This window comes from Mauremys reevesii, linkage group 2, assembly GCF_016161935.1.
Source record: "Mauremys reevesii isolate NIE-2019 linkage group 2, ASM1616193v1, whole genome shotgun sequence".
Lineage (NCBI taxonomy): Eukaryota > Metazoa > Chordata > Testudines > Geoemydidae > Mauremys > Mauremys reevesii.
In genome coordinates this window covers 199,219,408-199,243,409 of record NC_052624.1, presented here as the reverse complement: position 1 = coordinate 199,243,409, position 24,002 = coordinate 199,219,408, and the positions used below count along the sequence as shown (strand labels likewise).

The 24,002-nt window shown below is 41.4% G+C and overlaps 1 protein-coding gene across 8 annotated transcripts in view; it reads right to left on the bottom strand.

Annotated features, from left to right (window-relative positions):
- The window catches only part of PIEZO2 (piezo type mechanosensitive ion channel component 2), a 443,406-nt gene that overhangs the window by 215,433 nt on the left and 203,971 nt on the right, over positions 1-24,002 (bottom strand). For all 8 annotated transcript variants that reach the window (XM_039525707.1, XM_039525709.1, XM_039525708.1 and 5 more), the window contains exon 4: positions 11,157-11,199. In XM_039525707.1, the coding sequence (XP_039381641.1) occupies positions 11,157-11,199 (43 nt within the window). The remainder of the gene's footprint in view (positions 1-11,156; positions 11,200-24,002) is intronic.

The window sequence follows — 24,002 nt, the reverse complement described above, 5'->3', positions numbered from 1 at the left end:
CATGCCCAAATAAATTTGTTAGTCTCTAAGGTGCAACAAGGACTCCTCGTTGTTTTTGTCTCCTTCCTCTCTCTTCTCCAGGAGAGAGTCATTTCACAACAACTAAACAAGCTCCATTACCAATATCACAAGGCCTTCAGCACCCCATGGAATGCAAATGTTTAATCAGATAATGCAATAGTAAAAGGAGTTATCAGTGGAGACCACATTTCAGTTTATTCTGGCTAGCTAGAGCCCCTATTTTTTTTTCCATCTCAGGATGAAGGAAAAAGAAATGCTGCAGAATTATGCTCTATCATACTATATTAAACATAGGTTTTTGTTTGTTACCAGGTAGGCTAACCTCGTTTTAGCCAGATTATTACTTCTGTCTGAATGCATGGGGTCAATCTGCTTTCATGTATGCTGATGTAAAACTAGAGTTATTCTACTGAAGTCAAGAGTTAAACTAATGTAAATCTAGAGTAATTTTTGACTTATTCAGTATTTAATGCTGACCACTAGACTCTAGATGACCTAAAATATCAGAAGTAAACATAACTCATTCAGATCTCTTTAAACACTCTTTTTTGTTGTTTTTTAAAATATAAACGTATTTTTAATCTGGATTTTCCCCATTATTCAGACATCTGGATAGAAGTTTTATTTAATGCAAAAGAAGCAAAGAAAAGTTCATTTAAAATAAAAGATTTTAAGCAAATAGTACACATTGAACCAGATCCAAAAACAAACAAAAACAAAAAAACACATTTCTCCTTCTATTTTCTGCCCTATAAACAGAAGTTAAATTAAAACAATCACACTACTCAGAAAAGAAAGGGCTCCTATCTTTGTTCTGTGCTATACAACACCCTGAAGTAAGCACACACAACAGGGTAGCCACATCCCCACTTGTACTTTGTTCCTTAATTACCATCTACTCTTAGGAAACAGGACAACTAGAGTGTTTAGTTTAAATGATATAAACAGGTTCTTGTGATGTGGTTTTCTACTTTAAATCCCGTATCTACCAACTAGATAACAGCCAGACAATAAAATGAAAGGACTGAGATCGAATCTGGAAAACAATTTTATCATAAGCAGTAAATGATAAGTAACAAAGCTTTACTGATTTCATTCTCAGTCTCTGAAGGGAGGAAGGAGAATCAGCTCAATTTCCTTTCAGCTCTGTGGCCTCATGCTATACATATGCATTACATTCAGCTGCTGAAATACACAAATAATATGCGTAATTGTAACCATTGTAGAACACATTCACATTCATGAATATTTATAAGTTCCTAAAGAGAAACAGAGGTCACAGATTATACAATGATATGACAAGGAATCTCAGGGATCCCCCATAAATCAACCTGTGTCTACTCAAGGCATCAACTGACAGAATTAACAGAAAAACTAAAGGAAGAGTTGAGTCATCTAGCATTCATGATGCAAATAAATAAAGGACATGCCTTTTGAGATGAGAAATGTTTTTTAAACTAGCTTGACTTTCTGACCCCCATAAATCACATTTGGAATCTTGTGGCTAACGTAAAAGTAAATTACACTTTTGGCCAAATAATGGCTGGCCATGAATGGTTGTAAAAGCAGCAAAGAGTCCTGTGGCACCTTATAGACTAACAGATGTATTGGAGCATGAGCTTTCGTGGGTGAATACCCACTTCGTCGCATGCATTCACCCATGAAAGCTCATGCTCCAATACGTCTGTTAGTCTATAAGGTGCCACAGGACTCTTTGCTGCTTTTACAGATCCAGACTAACACAGCTACCCCTCTGATACATGAATGGTTGTGTTAGGGAAGAAGGAAGGTAAGAGAAGCCATGATGGGGTATGCACTCCACACATGTGTTGAAGGGGTCAACGTGGCCAGGTAGGCCAAATAACTCCCCAGATTGCACCTGGAGGAGGAGACAGGGAGCAGGGATTGATTAAATGATGCTCAGCTGGACAGGAACAGGAGGGCCTGTATAAAGCCCAGGAGCTGAGAGCAGAATGGGGCTGCAGGGAAGTATCTGCAGTCACTCCCTCGGAGAAGGAAGTCGGGCTAAAAAGACTAAAAAATGTCCCTGGGAGGAGGGAGTTTGGGCTGGCAAACCCAGAGACGGGGGGGAGTCAGAAAGGTAGGAAAGGCTCAGGGGAAAATCAGCAAGGGACAGAGTAGGGCAGACTTCGGCTGCTGATAAGAGGCCCTGAGCTGGAACCCAGAGTAGAGGGCAGGCCTGGGTTCCCCTACCAGCCACTGGGGGACAGGCATGGACCAGATGGCAGAGAGAGGACTGCCTGGGACTGTCCATCTTGGAAGTCTCTGATACCCTAGAAGCGGAGGACTATAGTGGCCTGGCTGGAAGGCCAAGCCACGAAGAAGAAGCTGCAGCTCCTGAAGTGAGGGGCTGGAGGGGGGATGGGTCAATGGTGAGACACCTTCAACTTTTCTGCCCCTCCACCAAAGGCTGAAATATCTTTGTGAAGCTGACACTGAAAGACAGCCTGACAGCCAAAGATTTACAATCCTGGTTAATGATTGTCACGCTACCGGTTATGGCTTACAGCTGAGAGTGCCAGTCTTAGGCCAGACTGTCAGAGAAGAGGGCATATCTTCTAATTAGATTTCACCAAGCCAGTAACAAATGTGCACTCCTGGACTACTACGTTAGTCTGACCACGGAGCCATGGACAGTCCCCTTCAGCTCTACAGCCCCTCATTACCATCCAGACAAACTGGACTTTATGATGAAAGGTTATTAAAACCATAATTCACCACACATTAGATTCTTCCAACCCCAAAGTGTCAGTCACTCACTCACTCAGAGGATGCTCCAGATCTCATGCCAAAAACAATGCTGATAGCCAATTTCTTTAGTAAACTAAACTAAAGATTTACAAGCTAAGAAAAAGAAATGAGAGCTAGTGAAAAGTTAAAGCAAGTAAAATACATTACAGGTGAGTCAGAGTTGTTAAGTTTGTAAAATGAGAGCAGAGATGTAACGTCTGCTAGTTTCCATCAGTCTCTCAGGGTTACCCAAAATAGCTTTGGGGAACCTCTGTCCATTTGCTCAGAATTCTCCATGTCAGAATTCATCAGTGCAGAGATGCAGAATCATGCCCAGGATTCCTTCTTATAGCTGAAAACAGTCAGGCAAGAGTTTTCAGCACAGCATGGGTTCTCAGAATGGAGAGAGGGTTTATGAATTTTCCATTGTTGAACACAAAGACCCATGCTTTGAAATTATCATGTTTCTTCATTTACAGTTCTGAGGCTTTCGTTCCATTTAATGGGCAATTTAGAGATAATGTATATAGTTTCAGCCACCCAGACAATCTTTCATTAGTTTACAGGAACAGAGAGATAGCCAGAAACATTGCTTCATTAGTTTTTGTACAGTTTTACATATTAAATACATTCTCGTCCTAATGCTAATACACCTTTTGATCTAGGGCTAACTAAGTACAGTGTAAATCAAGTAGTTTCAGATAAGCAAAGACAACAACATTAACATTTCACTAGTTTTCAAGCATTTAGGGTAAATATAATTGTTAGGCATGTACCCTGTACAGGTAATGTGATAACATCACTCTTTCTTCTATTCTAACAAGTGAACGGGCCTGTGCCTTTGATTTGAGCTGACTCTTGGGTAGGCAGCATCACAATGATAAAATGCAATAAACAAATGTATGGGATGAGAGGACAAGGTAATAGCAGTATGAGGTTTTCGGGTTAAAAAGGGACCCTGGAGGCTCTGGTCAGCACCACCAACTGGGACGTTAAAAGTCCAGTCGGCGGTGCTGCAAGTCTAAGGAAGGTTAGTCCCTAACTGTCCTGGCACCATGCTGCGCCCCGAAAGCGGCCAGCAGGTCCAGCTCCTAGGCGGGGGGCTCAGTGCACTGCCACTGTACCAAGCACCAGCTCCACACTCCCGTTGGTCAGGAACGGCAGCCAATGGGAGCTGGGGGAGGCAGAAGTGGGCAGTGCCTGCGGGTGAGAGCAGCATGCGAAGCCTCCTGGTTCCCCCACCTAGGAGTCAGACCTGCTGGCCACTTCCAGGATGCAGCGCGGTGCCAGGGAGCCTGCCTTAGCCCTGACTGCACCGCTGACTGAGAACCACCAGAGGTAAGCCCGGCCCCAACCCCCTGCCCCAACCCCAGCCCTAAGCTCCCCCCAAACCGGGAACCTCCTCCTGCACCCCAAACCCTTCATCTCCAGCCCCACCCCAGAGCATGCACCCCCAGCCGGATCCCTCACCCCCCCACCCCAACCCCCTGTCCCAGCCCAGAGCCCCCTCTCACACCCCAAACCCCTTATCCATGGCCCAACCCCAGAGCCCACACCCCCAGTCCAGAGCCTGTACTCTGTCCAGCACCCCAACCTCCTGCCTTAACCTGCAGCCCTCTCCTGCACCTCAAACCCCTCATCCCCAGCCCCACCCCAGTCCTCTCCCCCTCCCGCACCCAAACTCCCTGCTCCAGCCCAGTGAAAGTGAGTGAGGGAGAGGGAGAGGGAGCGTGAGCCACCGAGGGAGGGGGAAATGTAGTGAGCAGGGGTGGGGAAGGGCCTCAGGGAAGGGGCAGGGCTAGGGTGTTCAGTTTTGTGTGATTAGAAAGTTGGCAGCCCTAAAATCTTCCCTTCCACCCATTGCCAATGGAGTCCTTTTAGGGGTAATGACTTCTTTCCTTCTGTCCTGTGGGACAAAGGATACATTGTATACGGTTGTGGTGGGCACAATATATTTAGTTTATCCAAAAGAAGGTTAAGAGGTGACTCGATCATGGCCTAAAAGTAACTGACAGTAGACAGCTCCTAACAGTAGATAGCTCTTTAATTTATCAGAAGGCAGCATTCGAGATCCAGTGGTTGGAAGGTGAAATTAGACAAATTCACACTAGATACAAGGTGCAATTTTTTAAACACGAGGGTAATCAAGCATTAGAACAATTTACATACGGATGTGGTGAATTCTCCATCTCCAGGAGTCTTCAAATCAAAACTAGATGTCTTTCTGAACAATACACTATAGCTAAAACAGAAGTTATGTGTTTGATGCAGTAATTACTTGTTGAGGTTTTATGGGCTATGATACACAGGTAGCCACACTAGATGATTATACCAATCCCTTCTGGCAGTAAAATCTAAGAATCTATAACAGTTCTTGTGAATTCATCCTTTTTCTCGGTTGACAAAGTATCTACGAATCAATGATGATTACCTTAAAATGTATTAATTATTCATAAATGTTTTGCCAAACTACTTTCAGCCTATCTGTTCTTTGGAAATTATTTGTTTCAGCTATTTGATTTTCATTATTTGTGGTGTGTGATGGATCACTCTAGTCATGTGGTATTTTTCTCCTCTGTGATTGGAGGACTGAAAAATCTTTGAACAAGCAAATATTGAGCACTGTAACCTCTGCTATGAATTTTTGATCAAAGCTGTGCTAAAATTCATAATACTTTCCTGCTTTGTGGACATTTTCACAAGTATTTGGTGGTTATTGGAGTACTCACAAATTATGAACAACACAACCCCTCAAAGAGCAGTGGAGTAAAGTCAGCCTATTTATCCACAAATATATTTATCCATTTGTTTGGGGTTTTTTCTCATCATACAGCAACCTTTAGTTATTAGCAGTAAAAGACTAGAAAGAGGTTACATTACACATAAACAGATAAACTCAACATTTTAATGTTTTCTCATTATGACGGAGGTATAAACTGAAACTTTTTTACATCTAATTTATCCAAATATACAGATGTTTTAGTCTATATAGATTTCAATAAAGGTGACGGTTACTATAGTATGTTGCAATTATCTTGTAATGGCTCAAAAAAACCCAAACCCCAATCAATAACAATAAGAGCTTCATTTAAATCTGTCAAACCCAGATACACTCCATTTAATTGAAAGGCTCTTAACTCTAGTCATTTCCAGGATATAAAGCTACTTTACTTAAGCGCCGGCATTTTTAATTTATCTCATGCTAAAAAGCACCATGTTGGACTCACAAGGAGTGCTTACATAAAGGCTCAGACAACCAGATCTCTTGGTGTCTCTTTGTTTTGCAGGATACAAATACAACAGCAATGTAAATACTCAACTGCAGAGTAAACATTATGTAACCACAAAGTAAGGATGACATGCCTTGTATATTATCAGGGCCTAATTTCCTGAAATGTATGCTCAGTGCCTTCATTTCCTTCTGTCAATCAAGCTAATCTGAAATGTCTGCAGTAAGAAAGGGACCTACATTCTTCTTTCCATACAGGTTTCCCAAACTTTAAGTACTGGTCTAGCCCTCTTAAAGCCATGATTCTGAGGACTGACCTTCCCCCACACATCTTAAAACCTGCCTGCATTCTGGGAAAAGCAAACTCTTACCTGCGCCAATGTCAGTGCATCTACACAGCTCTGCACCTTAGTCCACATCTGTGAAGGATGTGCTTGCAAACAGTGAAGGCCTATTATCCTCTCTGTATTCATATCTCTTTCCTATTTACAATTCAAGCTATGGGTAATACAGGCATCAAAAGATTGTTTACTATGCGGTGTACCCCAGTACCTGATTCTCCCTTTGCCTACTTTGGGAAGCACTGTTCATGGGAGAATACTGCTGTTTTAAACAATGAAAAGCTTCAAAACCAGGACATTGCTTACAAAAAACAAACACTGAACCTCCAAAGTATGTTTCTGACAGATCACTTAATAAAATATGAGCTAGTTTCCTGTAAGAACAGCTGATGATGTTAATAAAATCAAGAAAGTCCTATAAAGAAGACTGTTTGAGAACACCAGGAAAAAGTATGGAGATTCTGTTGAACAAAATGTTCAACTCATTTAAGAGTTGGGGGAAAGAGGTTGTTTTGTTCTTCCATGCCCATCTGAACTGACAGAGAGAAAATTCCTGCATGTGGATGTGACATCAAGGACCAAATACAATGGCTTCAATTAAATTATTCAATTACATTATTTAATTAAATCAGTGTAACTAAAATACAAATGTTGCCCTAGGAGAACACCTAATTTCCTGGAATACATGAACAGATTCAGATTCTTCACAAGGCCACCTTCTACAGTGAGAATTGTGCATTGTTGAACAAATGAGAGCATGTTAGCATCTTACCTACAATAGGAATGATAAGAATGGATTTTATTTTCCAAAATCAACTATCTACTCCAACTGAATGCTTTGAGGCTCTTATCTCATGAAATATACGGAAGACTATTATTATTATTAGATTCTTGATGTCTTCCACAAGTCCTTTTCTCCATGACTACACCTACTGACAAGATAGTAATCTTTTCAAAATACTAGCATCTTCTAATGAGCACTAGAAACCTAAAATAAATTATCTATATTACTGTGAACTTTGTATTTCTAATCCCTGACAGGTTTGAGCCTGCCATACATTTTATCTTTAGTTGAAACTACCATTTTCCCTCTTTGGCATGATTTGGGAAAACAGCAGCAGCAAGTGATAAACTTTAAAGAAAACTGTAGCAATGAAAGAGTCAGTATTTCCCTGTTTTGCACCATAGACTGAATATCATGTTAAATAAAAAGCCTTTTAAGAAATAAAATTAGATTTAACTTGTGAGAAGAGCAGCACAACCCTACAAAAAAGATGCACCCGATGCTGTTCGTTGTAACAACTGAAAATGCATAATTTCTGTAACGGACCAATGTGTTTTATATCTTCCAGACTTATTATGCTGTAAAAACAGTCTGCCTATAAATGGACAAGATCCTGTCAGATGTCACAAATAATGAACTTCAGATCTAATTCATGATCTTGACTGAAAGCCTGAATGATTATAATGAATGATTATAAACTAAAGCCTCAGAATATAATAAAAGGGAATTATAATTAAAAGTTAAGTAATGTTAAAACCAGAACGATCCCCACACTACAAAAAAGGTCCAATGTACTGCATTCCAATTAAGGTTCTCGTAAGTGATTATAGAAAACTGAAGAATTAGGCCAAATGATCACATGAAAATGAGTGGAGAAAGGTTTTTAAATTTTTCATGGTATGATCCATCCTGGAATGAAATCCTGGATGGTTTTCAGATCAAAACAAGTCTGAGTGTTTCTGACTTTTGAGAAGATCTGAAATAAAATTGTGCTCATTTTTCTAAGACCTTTTCTGTAATGGAAACAAGCTCAAACTCTGATCCATCCACTGGCATAATATGTGCTGAATTGTCTCTTTCTGGAGTCTAGCATAGACAAGAGGATGGGAAAAAGGAGTCTGAAGAAGATAGGAAGAGAATTCTGTGGCCTATCTTGATAATTATTTCTAGGACCCTGCTCCTCAAGACTTTTTGTTTTGTTTTTTTAACTCAGTCAGCAAGCTATTTCTCTATTCTGAGCAATTCACCCACCGGAAGAGGATTTAGAAAGCAACCAAGGGCAGCCATTAATCTTGAATTTAAATATAGTTAGAAAAAAAGGGGTTTTGTGATACTGAGATCTGAGGCCTGAAGACAGAGTTCAGCAAACTTCGAGACATGACAATTCTCTGAAAGAAAAATGAAACAGACCATATCCAATGCTTTTCTTAATTTTCAGACGCATAAAATCCTCACTAAAAGTTTAAAAAGTAATTCACAGTCTTATTGAACCATTACATAGACTTTCTTCCCTTAAAGGGTTGGTTGGCCAAGTGAGACTTCTGCAGGCCAGAATGATTGTTTACCTACTAAATTATTAGTAAACCATCTCATCTCCCACATTTCCTGTTTAACTCTTGTTAAAAATATGGGACAATGCAATCAATATTTTTGGCAAGTTAAAAATGTTGGGCCAAACTCATAATAGGTATAATAATATAAATGATTTACCCAAGAGATGAATTTGGCCCATTTTTTAAATTTGGTGATGGGTGGTAGTTTGTTTTAACTTATTCTCTGCATTAAATTGACAATTTCTCTCCAAGGGGCTGAACATTAAAACACATTACTAAAATACATATGTTGCCATGAATCCTTAGTTACTTCTTCAGTGAACATTCAATCATGTTGCGTCAACCAGGATCTATGGTATTTTTCAGCAATGCCATTTATATATGTTGTCAGAAGCTCAAGCAGCTCCTTTGTGGTTACATCTTTAAACCAGCAATAGCCTGTGAAACTAAAAAGGCAAATCAGTACCAATCAAAAGGTGACTTTTACTGCTGCAAAGATTCAAAATTATAACTTCTTCCCCTCAGTCCTTTTAACTTCTAGGAAACATAATGTTTCAACATATACCCTGCAAACAGTTAATACTCTGATGGCATTAAAATAAAAAATAATCCTTTCCCTGAATTGTCCCCTGCCAAAAATAGTACAAACACCCTGTGTGTGATCCTCCAGTCTTTACAGAAGTAAGCCTACCACTGAAATAATATATAATTAAATATACCACAGAATAAATACAATGGGCCTACATTTTGTTAAATTCATATAATGAAGATGCTTTCAAAATTATTATTATTTTTAAAAAAATAGATCAATAAAGGTATCATCAGTTCTTTGTAAACTTCAAGAAACATGAAGCTGTAGAGTGGGCGCCAGACGAAGAACCACTGCGGCAATTTCAGCGGCATTTTGGCGGTGACGCCTCTCGATGACGCCACTTGCCGTCGACAAGTGATGTCATCGAGAGACGTCGCTGCCGAAATTTGGGAGCGACGCCTCTCGATGACGTCACTTGTTGGCGACAAGCGTCGTCATCGAGAGGCGTCCCCGCCGAAATGCCGCTGAAATTCGGCAGCATTTCAGCGGGTGCATTAAGATGCCCCCACAGGCGCCATGGCGCCCGCGGGCACCGCGTTGGGGACCACTGCTGTAGAGAAATGTATGGACAACTTTCAGAGTCTCTATTTCCAAATAACTTTTAATGCTGAGCCTTAAGAATAAATCTGGGCAATGACTCTGGGACACTGTCCTTGAAGTCCTGAGGGCAAGTTGTTTAATGGTAGTATTGATCCACCCCTTACATTTGCTGATACTACAGTGGTTCAGTGTTCAGTCAATTTATGTGCTCAGGAGGAATTAGTGAAGTGGAATGCTTTTAGACAAGAATGACTAGAGCCGCCTTTCATTTATTGTTATTAATGTCTGAGGATTTTAATCAAGGGAGAGGTTTAAATTGAAAGATAAATTTTGTTGTAATAGAAAAGCTCTAAGGCACCAATTTATGCCTTGTGCAGGATAGTTTCATTCTGGTTCAATGAACTAGCCGTTAACTTAAATACAGGCAAGTTGTTTAAATTAACCAACAATAAAAGTGAGAGCAGCTAGAAAGATGATACTAGGTGGAGACAATGAAAAGGAAAGGCTTTCCTCTCCTCAATGTCACCCTGGCTTTGAAAAGGCCATCTATGTTATTGGCATCAGGCAGCCTACGAGTTAAAAGACAACGTTCCCCTTCTCTCATACATATCTAGTCCAGTTCATAGTGGCCCCATGCCTTGCCCTAGCACACTCTTGTGCAGTTTAGAAATATTTGGTTTAGACAGAAGATCAAAGCTCTATATGGACAGGAAGCAGATTACTCTGCTTCATGTTTGTAGATGGGCATATAGAGAACTGAATATTTCCAGCCCCGAGAACAGATTACTCTTTAGCAAGGCCTGGCCTAGTTTAAGTTCCAAGAGAGACATATGTTTCTGGTATGACGACCTTGTGGTTATGTTTGGCTGAAAGAAGGCTTTGCACTTCAGGAATGCTGAATTCCGGATTTTTCTCCGATGTTAAATAGTGCTTTGCCAATCGTGTTCCTTTTCCACATTCATTCGTTTTTGTTAGTTAATATGCCACAGTTCAGAAGTCTTATGAAAAATATAGGAAAGCAGCAATACCTTCATTCAGAGGTAAGATTTCAAACCAAATACTCTATGAAGCCTACTTTAACCCTAGTACATTATGTTGCTCCCAAATGAAATTATTGTGCGCCAGATTTACAAAAGAACCTTGTGCTCAATGATCATCACAGATACAGTTAAAAATGAAAGTTGTGAGCCTGCCAGTAACTCTGCATACCACTCCCCCTAACTTTGACATCCCAGATAATGTAGATCAATTAACGTAAATAACTTTGCCAACCTGTGTGTGCGCATCTCTTTTTTTGTTTTTATTTTAAGCTGTAACATGCATAGGAGATAAATTCACTGCTTACCTTTCAAAACCGATCTGTCGTAATGTTTTCTCCCATGTAGAACCTAGAAAAAAAAACATTGAATAAAGAACCTCTAATTTTTAGTTTCTCTTATTCATCCACTTCTTCTCCGTAGCTAGATTCTGTGTTTTATTTTGGTTTTTCCACCCAACTGAAAACACCTTTAAATGGTGTCACCTCATAATGGAGATCTGCCAGAACAGACTACCACAGAGTGACATGGACTGTTTTAAGGTGTCATCTTACATCACCCCTTCCCCATTGCAAAGCAATTGGTCACTCCCACAGTTGTCTTTAAATGAAAATGTGGCCTGCTGAAATTTCTGAATCAGCATATTCACATACTATACTCTTGAAACTTCACCTTTTAGTTTTACTGGTAATATTCATTTAGATTCTTGTCTAAAGTTAAACAGAACCTTTGGAAATCCCACCATGTCTTTTCTTTTAAGCGAAGTAACATTGTGAAAAGATTTTCTACTGGTTGTTTAACACATGCAGATCTTGCAAACATCTAATACTGATACCTCTAAAGCTTCTTTATAAGTCAAGGACTCAATCCTGTAAGCATTATAAATAGAAAAGTTATCCCTAACCATGTGAGCACTCCAACTGACTTCATAGCATTGACTCCTATTGGACTACTCCTGTAAATCGTGCAAGATTGAGCCCCATATAGTTAAAGGGATGCAACCACAAAGCCGAGGTTCAAAACTTGACCGATATTTTATGCCCTGAGGGAAATATAATTACAGAAACTGTAAGAGAGACAGTAATTCCTGTCAATGAATGACCCTGAAATATTGTTTTGCTGCTACAGTGACAATCATCCAAAAGAGGGAGCACAAATTAACTAAAACTCTGTCACCAGACTTTTGCCAATATCATAGATAACTCCCCATCAATTATGTTTAGGACAACAGAAAAATCAAAAAGAAAAAGCTATGTTGGATGTTGCTCCATAGAGAATAGAGGAGTGGAGGAAAAAAGATGTTCAGATTCAAATAGCTGTATTTGGAGAATCTCATAGACTCATAGACTTTAAGGTCAGAAGGGACCATTATGATCATCTAGTCTGACCTCCTGCACAATGAAGGCCACAGAATGTCACCCACCCACTCCTGTAACAAACCCCTAACCTATGTCTGAGTTATTGAAGTCCTCAAGTCTGAACTCTGTAGCTCAGATCCACCTCTTATGAAAAAATGGAGAACATCTTTTTCACTGGCAGATCAAAGTCCTGCCTGATGAATGTGCGTGGAGCACATGATGACATTTTGCGGTCAGTGGGAAAAAAAATCCCAGTACATAGAATCATAGAATCTCAGGGTTGGAAGGGACCTCAGGAGGTCATCTAGTCCAACCCCCTGCTCAAGGCAGGACCAATCCCCATATATTCTTTACAATCAGTCCCCTTCTAGTCTGTTAAAGGGATTTCTCCAAAATTGACATAAAAATGAGCTGTTGGGTGCTCAGCACTTTTGAAAAATCAGGCCACTTATTTAATACCCTAACTTTAGTGAAGTTTATGTTTATATATATATACACATGTTGACATTTAGGTGGTTTCTATTTTATCTGCTAAACTATACAGAGTACACCGGTAAGGAAGTGGTTAACTGCCAAAATGATCTATTTCCCTATTTATGTTACCTATTACAGTGCCACTTTTGTTTTCTAAATTAGAAATTATACCTATTAAAACTAATGTAGTAAAACACAAAGTTTGTTTTGTAAAGGCATTATGTTTTGTAGGGCTCCCGTCACCCACTCCTAAATCAGGGGCAGGCAAACTTTTTGGCCTGAGGGTCACATCGGGTTTTCAAAATTGTATGGAGGGCTGGTTAGGGGAGGCTGTGCCTCCCCAAACAGCCAGGCGTGGTCCAGCCCCCACCCCCATCTGACCCCCCCACTTCTCACCCCCTGACGGCCTGCCTGCACCATCCAACCCTCCCTGTTCCCTGTCTGCTCCCCCCATGACCCTTGCCCCATCCACCCTCTCCCTGTCCCCTGACCGCCCCTGGACCTCCCGCCCCTGACTGCCGCCCGCCACCCCCATCCAACCCCTCCTCTCATTCCTGACTGCCCCTCCGGGACCCCTGCCTCATCCTACCACCCCTTCTCCCTGACCCCCCCCCCCCCCTGCCTCTGACCCCCCCCCCGCTCCATCTCCCCCCAACCCCTCTGTGACTGTCCCACACCCCCACCCCCCCCCCCCCCCCCCCCCTCCACCCCCCGACCCCCCAGACCCCCCCCACCCCACCCCACCCCAGCACCCCCTCCCCCTCCCCCTGCCTCCCCCCCCCCCCCCCCCCCCCCTGCCCCCCGGTGCCCCCCAGCACTACTGAGGTGCCCAGGCCAGAGCCTGCTGCCTGGCTGGAGCCAGTGGCTGGCCCCACCAGAGCTACACCGCACAGGGTCAGGCACAGCTCGCTCAGGCTCTGCAGGGCAAGCTGCCCCGCCGCCCAGAGCATTGTGCTAGCGCGCTGAGGCTGCGGGGGAGGAGGAACAGTGGGGGAGGGGCCAGGAGCAGCCTCCCAGGCCAGGAGCTCAGGGGCCAGGCAGGAGGGTCCGGTGGGCCGGATGTGGCCCGTGGGCCGTAGTTTGCCCACCTCTGTCCTAAATAGAGAGCAATATAAGTAAGGCCACTAGGGCCTGAAGAACAAATCTAAGTATTTAATCTGCTGTTTTTAAAATAATATTTGCAAAAAAAAATCCCAATAAAATGTACATTCCTAAAATCATTAAATGTTTGACTTTTAATTTCATATTACAAATATTTTAGCTAAGCATACAGACTGGTGCAGAGTTTGGTCACTAACACTTTAAAAGTTTCAGGAAATCCCCTTTTTTTGATCTTCATCTTCTCTGCCTTTAACTGCAGACTTGGTTTACATACATTTTTGGAAATGCTTAAAATAAAATTATTTTTACAGTGCAGTAAATGCTCAGACTCTGCATCCCATGCCCTTTCTGCTCTTGGCTGACAGCTGTTACCAACTAATCACTGTGAAATGACTCGTCATCTCCAGAGCTTACACAAAGCTTTTCGTCAGATCTGAGAAACTGACACTATGTCTACATTGGCAACTGAACGACAAAACTTTTGTCTTTCAGAGGTGTTAACCCCCGCCCTCACAAAAGAAACGTTTTGCCGCAACAAGCGCCAATGTGAACAGTGCATTGTCAGCAGGAGAGCGCTCCTGCTGACAACACAAATGTCGCTCGTTGGGGGTGGAAGTTTTTTGTTGGCAGGAGAGCCTACAAACAGCAGCTACATGGTGCAACTTTTAGTGGCACGGCTGTAGCGACACAGCCATGTCGCTAAAAGCTGTGTAGTACAGAGCCTTACTCAGAGTGTCATGCTAAATACGAGATGGACCAGATTGTTTAGCATAAGTAGTTAACACATTCACCTTTAAATATGCGTTAACTACTTATGCTAAACAATCTGGTCCATCTCTCTAATATCCTGGGAGTAATACAGCTATAACACTGCATACATTTGGTTATCTCCACTCAGTTTAAAGTGGGCTTGGGTCTACAGCACAAAAAATCATAACCACACTCACAAGCAGTTTCAGATCAAGGCATGACTGAATGCCGAGGATGGACTATTTAACACCTGGAAGTGGTCCTTTCAAGCAGTGATATATTTACCATTAGGCTAGCAGCAACATCTAGCAGTCAAGAGAGAGACGCACAAGATTCAAATGGAGATAGATGATAAAGATCTAGAGATTTTTTTAACATAATTGTTCAATTTTCATTTCTATTTATCTCACTAAGACATACAGGAAGACAATGATTTCTTGGTCACTGCATTTTAACTCTTATCTGCATGCTACATTTGGTGCTTGCATCCAAAGGACTTCACAGAGAGTTGGGCAAGACTGAGTGAACGATCAGATTGACTGAACGAGGTACATACAGGTCTGTCGCATCTTATGCATGCACGATTTCAGCTTTATGTGGTCGGCAAGAAAAATAATTTAAATATTGTTTCTGTAGTGCGGACGATTCCACCTGCCATTCAACTCAATGTAATTTTGACTATACATGGTTTTTGCTTTACGCACTAACCACGGAACTGAACCGCCGCGTAAGATGAGACTCGCCTGTATATATTCTACTATAACTACACTATTGAATTTGCCCTCAAATCCAGGATTGTGTACATAACAATGGAATACAGTCACTTTGGCTCCCTGTTTTGCTTTGTGGTGGTGCTGCTATGTATATTGGATGGGAATCTATCTGCTTTGCATGAACGTTCAAGATCCTTTAACACTTTTTGTAACAGAAGGGGTTAGCCTTGGTGTCTTTGGTCAACATTTCGGCTCCCTCCACTCTTGTGTAGTGTACTGGTTGTCTGTTTCCTTTCACCCCATGCAATTCAATTATATGACACATACACAGTCACGCTGTATAGAGAGAGGGAGACCAGGCAACTGGGCTCCCACTGTTTTGAAATCCTCCTTTGGCTGCAGCTACTTAGTAAAGTGCTCTTTGAACTACGTGCTGCTCCTCTGAAACTAACCCTGCCAAGGAGGAAACGACCATTTTGCAATTTTAAAAATGTATCTCTTTATGGAGTCCCATTTTATAAATGTTTATGACCTCAAACACTTTGTTTTAAGAGTTGCCTATTTCATTCTCAGTAGTGTAAACCTCTAAGTTGCACTAATAGCCAAAAGTAAACACCCTGAGGTAGCAGCAGCAACAAGCTGAAGAATAAGGCTATTAACACAGAAAAATTACAATTTGATTTAAACTTGTCCTAAATGCTTCCAAAGCATTAACAAAATTAATTCACGACTCCCATTAAAAACAATAGGGCCCTTTTATGAATTAAGCTGATCCTGCTTCCATTGTCAATAGGAATTTGGCTATCATCTTCAATGGGAATTGGAGCAAGTCCTAAATCCCTGGCTTAGTTGTGGAAAGCATTCACCCCTAAAGTTTCAGAATCATCTCACTTTTTTTCTTTTACAACTTCATATCAGAAACACTAAAACTGTTGCACTTAATTTGGTACTCCTATAATTAGACTTTTGTTCCAGGTACTTGCTCCAGATTGCCTGACCATAAATAACTCCCATCTGTTTCTATGATTCTGGCTTACATTAACTATATACTAGCATTAAAACTCTTCAAAAGATGAAGCATAAAGTACTTCAAGAATTGCTGCTTGCATTTAACAGGAAGAATGGTGAAATGCACACAATGCTCACATATTTGCTTAGTGAGACAATATTATAGGAAAATAAGGTGAATTCAACCTAGTGACGATAAAATGAAAAACATGGCCTTATCTCCTCTCCATTCCCTCGGAGGTGGGTCGTACTGTAAGAAAATGCAGGAACTGCAACTGTGCCTTTTCCTGTTTGGAGGTTTTAAACAGGGAGAGTGCTTCTTGCAGCCTCTCCAGCTGTGACCCCATGCTAGGGCCAGGCACTATTTGGCCCTAAACTAATTCACCACAGCAAACCAGGGGTTAAAATACCTTGCAGAAGATGAGAAGGAAAATACAATTTAAGACCAAATCCAAATATAGTTTGCCGCTTTTTATCTGGAGTCCTCAGTGAAGAGTCCACCAGTTTGTATGAAATCAATCAGACTGTATAGTTTTACCATTGTGTACAGATTTTGTATAGATGGATACACGAAAATCACGTCAACTCAGAGGAAACAGAATAGTGCAGCTACTGACTTTGAAGTCATTAAGTGACAAAACATGTATGAATCTGTAAAAATGACATCTTATTTTTTTTTTTTTTTTTGGTTAAGAGATGCATATTTTCTTTGGTTTCCTGATTATTCCAGTATAAAATGCACTAGGCTTGTCTCCTCTTTAAAGTGGTGGGGTAAGGAGAAATAGTACTAAAGGAGCTGGCAATGTTTGATATTTTGACATACCGCTGCAAACTTCATGATGTCAGCCTGAAAGAAAAGAAATTACTCTAGCTTATGCCCTCTAGGCTTATAAAAAACAAACAAAAATTATAATTGTCCTAATGGCCAGCCTTTGTAGGAGTTCCGGGTATCTCTGTTTAAAGACTAAAGCCTATTCACACACTAGGCAGATTATCAATTTGATAGTCTCATTCCAATAACCACTGCCACTTCTCAACTCCATCACCCAAATAAGATGGAAGAGGGGACCAGGAAGTACACCCACAATAGCAGAGCTACAATGGTCCATGGAACTGAAGTATCTGTGGCCATGGGTGAAAGATCACAGTGCACTAGGGTGAGTAGATTAAAATATATCTATCCTGACAGCTTGTTATTTCAGTAAGAACTCATCTGCTCCCATTACAGTCAGTGGCAGTTTTGCCATTTTATTTCAGTGGAAGTTGGAAATTTTTTCATCTTTCCTAAAAAAAAATGAAACTAGGATGTAATTATGTTTTCCCAGCAATTGTATCAGTTGGCAAAATGGAAAGTGATTTTTTACGAAATGAACCTGTATTTTTTTTAAATTACATTTAGAAGAAAGTGGCTATAAGATTGACTCCCACATGCACTGGCATGGACCCACAGGACCCATATAAAAATATAAATCAGAATTCAAACAAAACCAAAATCAATTTTTTTTTGGCTTCATGATCAAAATCCTGCTTTTGCTGTCCCTCAGCCTGAAGAGTGGTCTGTTAAGTCAAATCTGTAAGCCTTCTGGAGTTTTTCAGCCAGCTGGAAAGCATAGTTCTTCTCAGACATGTATCCTATTGCTGGCTGTGTCAAAACAAGGCTTACCAGGAAACCTTCCTTAAAGCAACAGCTGTCATAGGACAATGCTTCACTTAGGAGTATAGACAATGTAGGCCAAGAGCGCCTCTCTTGAACTGTCTGTTGTGTGGTTTACCCCTAGCTTTATGAAACTGGGGAACAGCTCTTCCACTGAACTACTGTGGGAAGAGTCTCTAGAGGCTCTGTTTACCACCCTTCTGACCCAAATAGTCCCACTACCTGAATTTGCCAGGTATCTACTGCTGGAATAAGCCCTTCTGTTCAAAAAGCAGAGAATATAGGCCTATAATCTCTTCCCTTGGCATTTCTATCTAGGTATTATACTGTAGTCCTCACTGTGGTACCTGAGCATCTTGGTATACTCACCCTCAACTAGCTTCCCATGAGAGTTCCGGCTGAATAAAGTGCACAATTCAGCCCTGGATCAGAGAATGTCATGGGAAAGCATTCTGTGTATTTATTCCTGTGCCTTAAGTATGTATAAAATTGTCGTCATGAACTAAAAAGATTGCTTTCTCATTAAAAAGAACTGTGACTCATTCCATATTAACTGGGTGGGGAGAGGGGGATCAAAAAGACTACATTTTTTCAAAAAGATTTTAAATGATTGGGAACATATACTTATAAATTGGGCAGGCCATATTAATGTATTGCAAATAGCAATATTACTGAGTCCTGTTATGTGTGTGTGTAGATGGCTAATGTGACAGACTGACAATATCCTGCAACATCCTGGACAAACCTTACTGAAATTAAATCTTATTGAATTCAGTCTTTGGGGTTCTTGCATTAAAAATTCAAATATTTATGTACGGTTCTGGGATTTTATGGCACTTCAAAGGACTTTTTGGAACAATACGTGTAAAGTGGATTTCCTAGAAAGTACTTGGAAGGAGGGAAATGCAAATTCTTCCCTCCAAAGCCAATTTTTTGAAGCTATTATACACTGGGCGCAAGCCCTGTAGCCCGCTGGTTAGCTACTCCTGGAAATTCCAGATCAAAGATCCCTGAATGGTATAAAATGACTAAACATGTTATGAGCGTTCTTGTTCTGAGCTGAAACTGTGATGAACTTGTGACCAACAAGGCAATCCCCATTCTGTGGGGGTTTGAAGGACTGCTCCTGCCAATATCCTTGTTGGGGTGGGGTAAACACTGATAAGTTTATTAGCACGTGTGTAGTTTCACTTATTTTTCATGTGTTCTTTGTAGTGCTTTTTTTTTTAAACCTTAAGTATGCTGCTGCTGCAAAGATCATTTGCCTAGCGCCTGTCACCTTGATCATGTTCACCCTTTGTTTTTTGAATCCCTTCACAGGCTCCCCCTGTTTATGCTCATCACCTCCAATCAGCCTGTGATGTCAGTCTCCACTGCCCACTTGTTAAATTTTCAAACACCTTTTTGCTTTCTCCCATGCGACCCACACAATTGGAATGTACTCTCTGTAAATAGCTACCAAGTTACCTCATTATCCTCCTTAAAACTCTCCTCTGCTGTGAAGCATACAAAAACCTTGACAATAGGGTTACCAACTTTCTAATTGCATAAAACTAAACATCCATGCCCCAGCCCCTTGCCCCGCCCCTTTCCCACGGCCCTGGCCTTGCCCTGCCCTTTCTCTGAGGCCCCGCCTCCCACTCACTCCAGCCCCACTCCCTCCATCACTCACTCTCCCACACCCTCAGTCACTTTCACTGGGCTGGAGCAGAGGGTTGGGGGCTCCAGCTGGGGGGCAGGCTCTGGGGTGGGACTGGGGATGAGGGGTTTAGGGTACAGGAGGGGGCTCCAGGCTGGGGCCAAGGGATTTGGAGTGTGGGAGTGGGCTCAGGGCTGGGACAGGGATTTGGGGTGTGGGAGAGGGTGCAGGCTCCAGCTGGGAGTGTGAGGTCTGGGATGGGGCTGTGGCTGAGGGGTTTGGAGTACAGGAGGGGGCTCCAGGCTGAGGCCAAGGAGTTTGGAGTGCAGGAGCAGGCACAGGGCTGGAATAGGGGACTGGGGTGTGAGAGGGGTGCGGGCTCTGGCAGGGGGGTTGGGTTCAGGAAGGGGTTCCGACCTGCAGCAGGGGGTTCGGGTGTGGGGGCTCTGGGAGGGAGTTAGGGTACATGGTGGGGTTCTGACCTGGGACAGGGGGTTGGGATGTGGGAGGGGGACCAGGGCGCAGGCTCCAGCCGGGCAGTGCTTACCTCAGGTGGCTCCCAGTCGGCAGCAAAGCGGGGCTAAGGCAGGCAGTTTGAGCCAATTTGAGTTAGCTAACATGATCTATAACTAGGGCCCTACAAATTCTCAGCCATGAAAGACGCGTCATGGACTGTGAAATCTGGTCTCCTCCCGTGAAATCTGGTCTTGTGTTTGCTTTTATCCTGTACTATACTGATTTCATGGAGGAGACCAGCATTTCTCAAATTGGGGGTCCTGACCAAAAAGAGAGTTGCAGGGGATTCACAAAGTTATTTTAGGGGAGACACAGTATTGCCACCCTTACTTCTGCACTGCCTTCAGAGCTGGGCTGCAAGAGAGTTGCAGATTTTGGCTGGGCACCCAGCTCTGAAGGCAGCGCCCCACCAGCAGCAGCGCAGAAGTAAGGGTGACAATATCATACCGTATTATATCATGACATCCTTACTTCTGTGCTGCTGCCTTCAGAGCTGCGTGGTCAGAGAGTGGTGGCTATTGATGTAGAGCCCATTTTATCAATGAAAAAACAAAATCATCACTGATAAAGTCTGCAGATGACACTAAAATTGGGGGATATGGTAAAAAACAAAGAGGACAGGCCACTGATTCAGAGCAATCTGGACTTTTTTGGTAAACTTGGGGCAAGCAAACAATATGCATTTTAACACAGTTAAATGTAAGTGCATATATCTAGGAACAAAGAAGGTAGACCACACTTACAGGATGGGGGACTCTGTCCTGGAAAGCAAGGATTCTAAAAAAAGATTTGGGAGTTGTAGTGGATAATCAGCTGAACATGAGCTCTCAGTGCAACACTATGGCCAAAAGGGTGAATGCAATCCTTGGATGGACAAACAGGGAAATCTTGAGTAGGAGTAGGAAGGTTATAATACTTCTGTATTTGGCAGTGGCACAACCACTGCTGAAATACCATGTTCAGTTCTGGTGTTCACAAAATTCAATAAAGATGTTGAAAAGTTGGAGAGACTTCAGAGATGAGCCACAAGAATGATTAAAGGATTAGGAAACCTGCCTTATAGTGATAGACTCAAGGAACTCAATCTATTATCTGAACAAAGAGAAGGTTAAGGGGTGACTAGATTACAGTCTGTATCTACATGGGGCATGAATATTTAATAATGGCTCATCAATCTAGTGGAGAAAGGTGTAACATGATCCAATGGCTGAAAGTTAAAGCTAGACAAATTCAGACTAGAAAAAAAGGTGTACATTTTTAAGTCAGGATAATTAACCATTGGAACAATTTACTAAAGGGTCTTGGTGGATTCTTTAACACAGACAACTTTTAAATCAAAATTAGATGATTTTCTAAAAGATATGCTCTAGGAATTATTCTGGGAACATTCTATGGCCTGTGTAATACAGGAGGTCAGACTATATGGTCACAATAGTCGCTTATGGCCTTGGAATCTATATCCATGTGCCGTAAGCCAATTTCTTATTAAATGAAGCTACATCAAGTACTCGATCCTACATAGTGAGCATCTGGACTCCCATCTATGGACAGATAAGGCCAACTTCTGGGTCTGATTCAAAGTCCTCTTCTTTAAATGGCAAGAGTCTCATTGAGTTCAATGGGCTTTGGATCAAGTCTCATAACACCATAGTTTAAATGGGAAAAAAAATACTCATCTGTAATGACGCTGAGAAGGCTAATAGAAAATACACTTCTTAAAGTAATTATAGTTATCATCATCATCATCATGCTATTATCACAGGGCAGTCTCAGTCATAGACCAGGGGGACCTTCCCCCTTGTACTAAGCGCTGTACAAAGAGCAAAAAGGGAGTCCCTGTCCCAAAGATTATTAGCATATACTGATATGTTAGAATAAAACATTGTTCTTTCCAGCTCTTCTGTTTGTAATTTATGGAAGGGGAGGGAGACAGTGGGGACAGAATTTAAAATCTTTAAAAAAGCAATCAAGATTAATACAAAGTTATGGGAGGCTGAATTTATTCTATTTTTAATATTTTATTTTTAATATGATTCATAAATATATTTAATTTTAGAGTCGCAGCCCTCTCCTTCTAGAAATCAGAGATTACTTGGTAATTAAATATCATAGAAAAGAGGCTAGTGGAAGGGAAAGACTTGGAAAAACAAAAGTTACAGGCAAGCATTTTCTGCATTGCTTCTTCTTTGTTACATTTGCATAAAATTACAGGTAATACAGAAGAGAGCCCTGACTCATTCAGTGTTAATTGTAAGTGGCTGAATCGTAACCAGTCAGCACGACATTGTAAACTAGCTATCAAAGAGCAGTTTTCCATAACAACAATGACTTTTTTGTTTTTATAACACAGCAAAACCAAACCTCTTAAGGCCAAATACCTTACACCTGGAGTAGAGTGAACACGCAATCTCATTTTGATCCCAACCCTAGAGTTTCTATGCAGGACAGCAAAACTTCAAAACTCCCAACAACAACATAAGAATGCATAGCTCTTTGGGAAATTTCTGATATGGAACTTGAAATACTCGATTAGTCGGAAGATTTGTACTAATCTCCTAAGAGGGGTTATAAGGAAACCCAGAAGAATTTCCAGCATTTTCAGTAAATCCTTACGTATTCTGTGGAAAGTCCTATCTTCGTTTTTCAGAGGTCCCCTGCCAACAGATTTGTTGCAGGGAGATAGGAAAAGGATTCCAAGGACACAGTGGCTGCAACCCTGTGTGCAGTATAGAGCACTATGGGGACACCTGCACACGATTACAGAAGTGGGAAGTCTGAAGAGGATCCACTGGTATAAAGATCCTCCCCTCCTTCCCACTGCAGAAAGGGGCATTTAAACCATAGGACTGCAAAATCAGCCACAGAGCGGTACCTTGAAGAGGAGAGAGATTTTTTTCCCCTTAAGCTTCTTACACAGCCATTCAGCACCCATAGCAGCTATTCAGACTGGCTAGTGGCCTCAAGATTATCCAATTCTGCTTCATATCCATTGAAAAAAATGCCAAGTAAAAAATAAAATGGGGTCTTCTGCGAATATAGGAGACTAGTTTTATGTGGGTCAAAATGGCTTTGGTTTTCACAGTAAAAGCAAAAGAATTTGAAGGAAAATTGCAGTTTGTTTTGTTTTTCATATATCTGAAGAAAATGTGATATTTATCCATTTTTGTTGGCAGAGTGAAATTCTCCCCTCTCCCTGCCTCAGCTCTGCCTGCTAATCATCTTAAAGGCAAAGGAAAAGTTGTAACTTCAGAGTGCAATTTAATTGGCCTCCCTCCAAATTTCTATTACTACCCTCTGCATAGTTTTATAGTAACACAATATACTGTTATGAATAATAATGTTGACTTAGTTTCCTGCAGTGATGGATGTATACAGTGTGCACTGCATAAAGAATATGCTTTTCAATGTTTCATTCTTTCTGACCACCTCATCAGCACAAACATATGTGGAAATAAATTTCATCCAGAATATCAGAGTAAAAATATAAACAGGGGGAAGGTAGGAAAGGATAGCCTTCAGAGATGCAACCACATGGGATAGGGAGGATGGGAACTTAGGAGATCTGCAAGTAAGCTAAGTGGAACATTAACAGGAGAGAAAACCACAAATCCTGTGGTTGTGTCTATTACTGTGTTATAACATTTTGTTACATACAATTGTCCCTTGTGGTGTTTGTATATAGACACTATTTTTAAAAAACAAACAAGATGATAGAAAGAACAATGAGTGCCGATCACTTCTTTTACTTGGACTTTCATCACACACCAGAAAATCAAGTCTTACATCTTCTAATCTGAACAGAGAAACTCTGTGACAGAGGGTATGGGGACCTGCCTATAATTCAGATTTCTTCACAAAAGAAAAATTGCTTAAGGGAGATTACAATGATCCTGCAACTTATTGCATGCGAAAGGACCCCTGTACCTCCACACAGTCCCAAT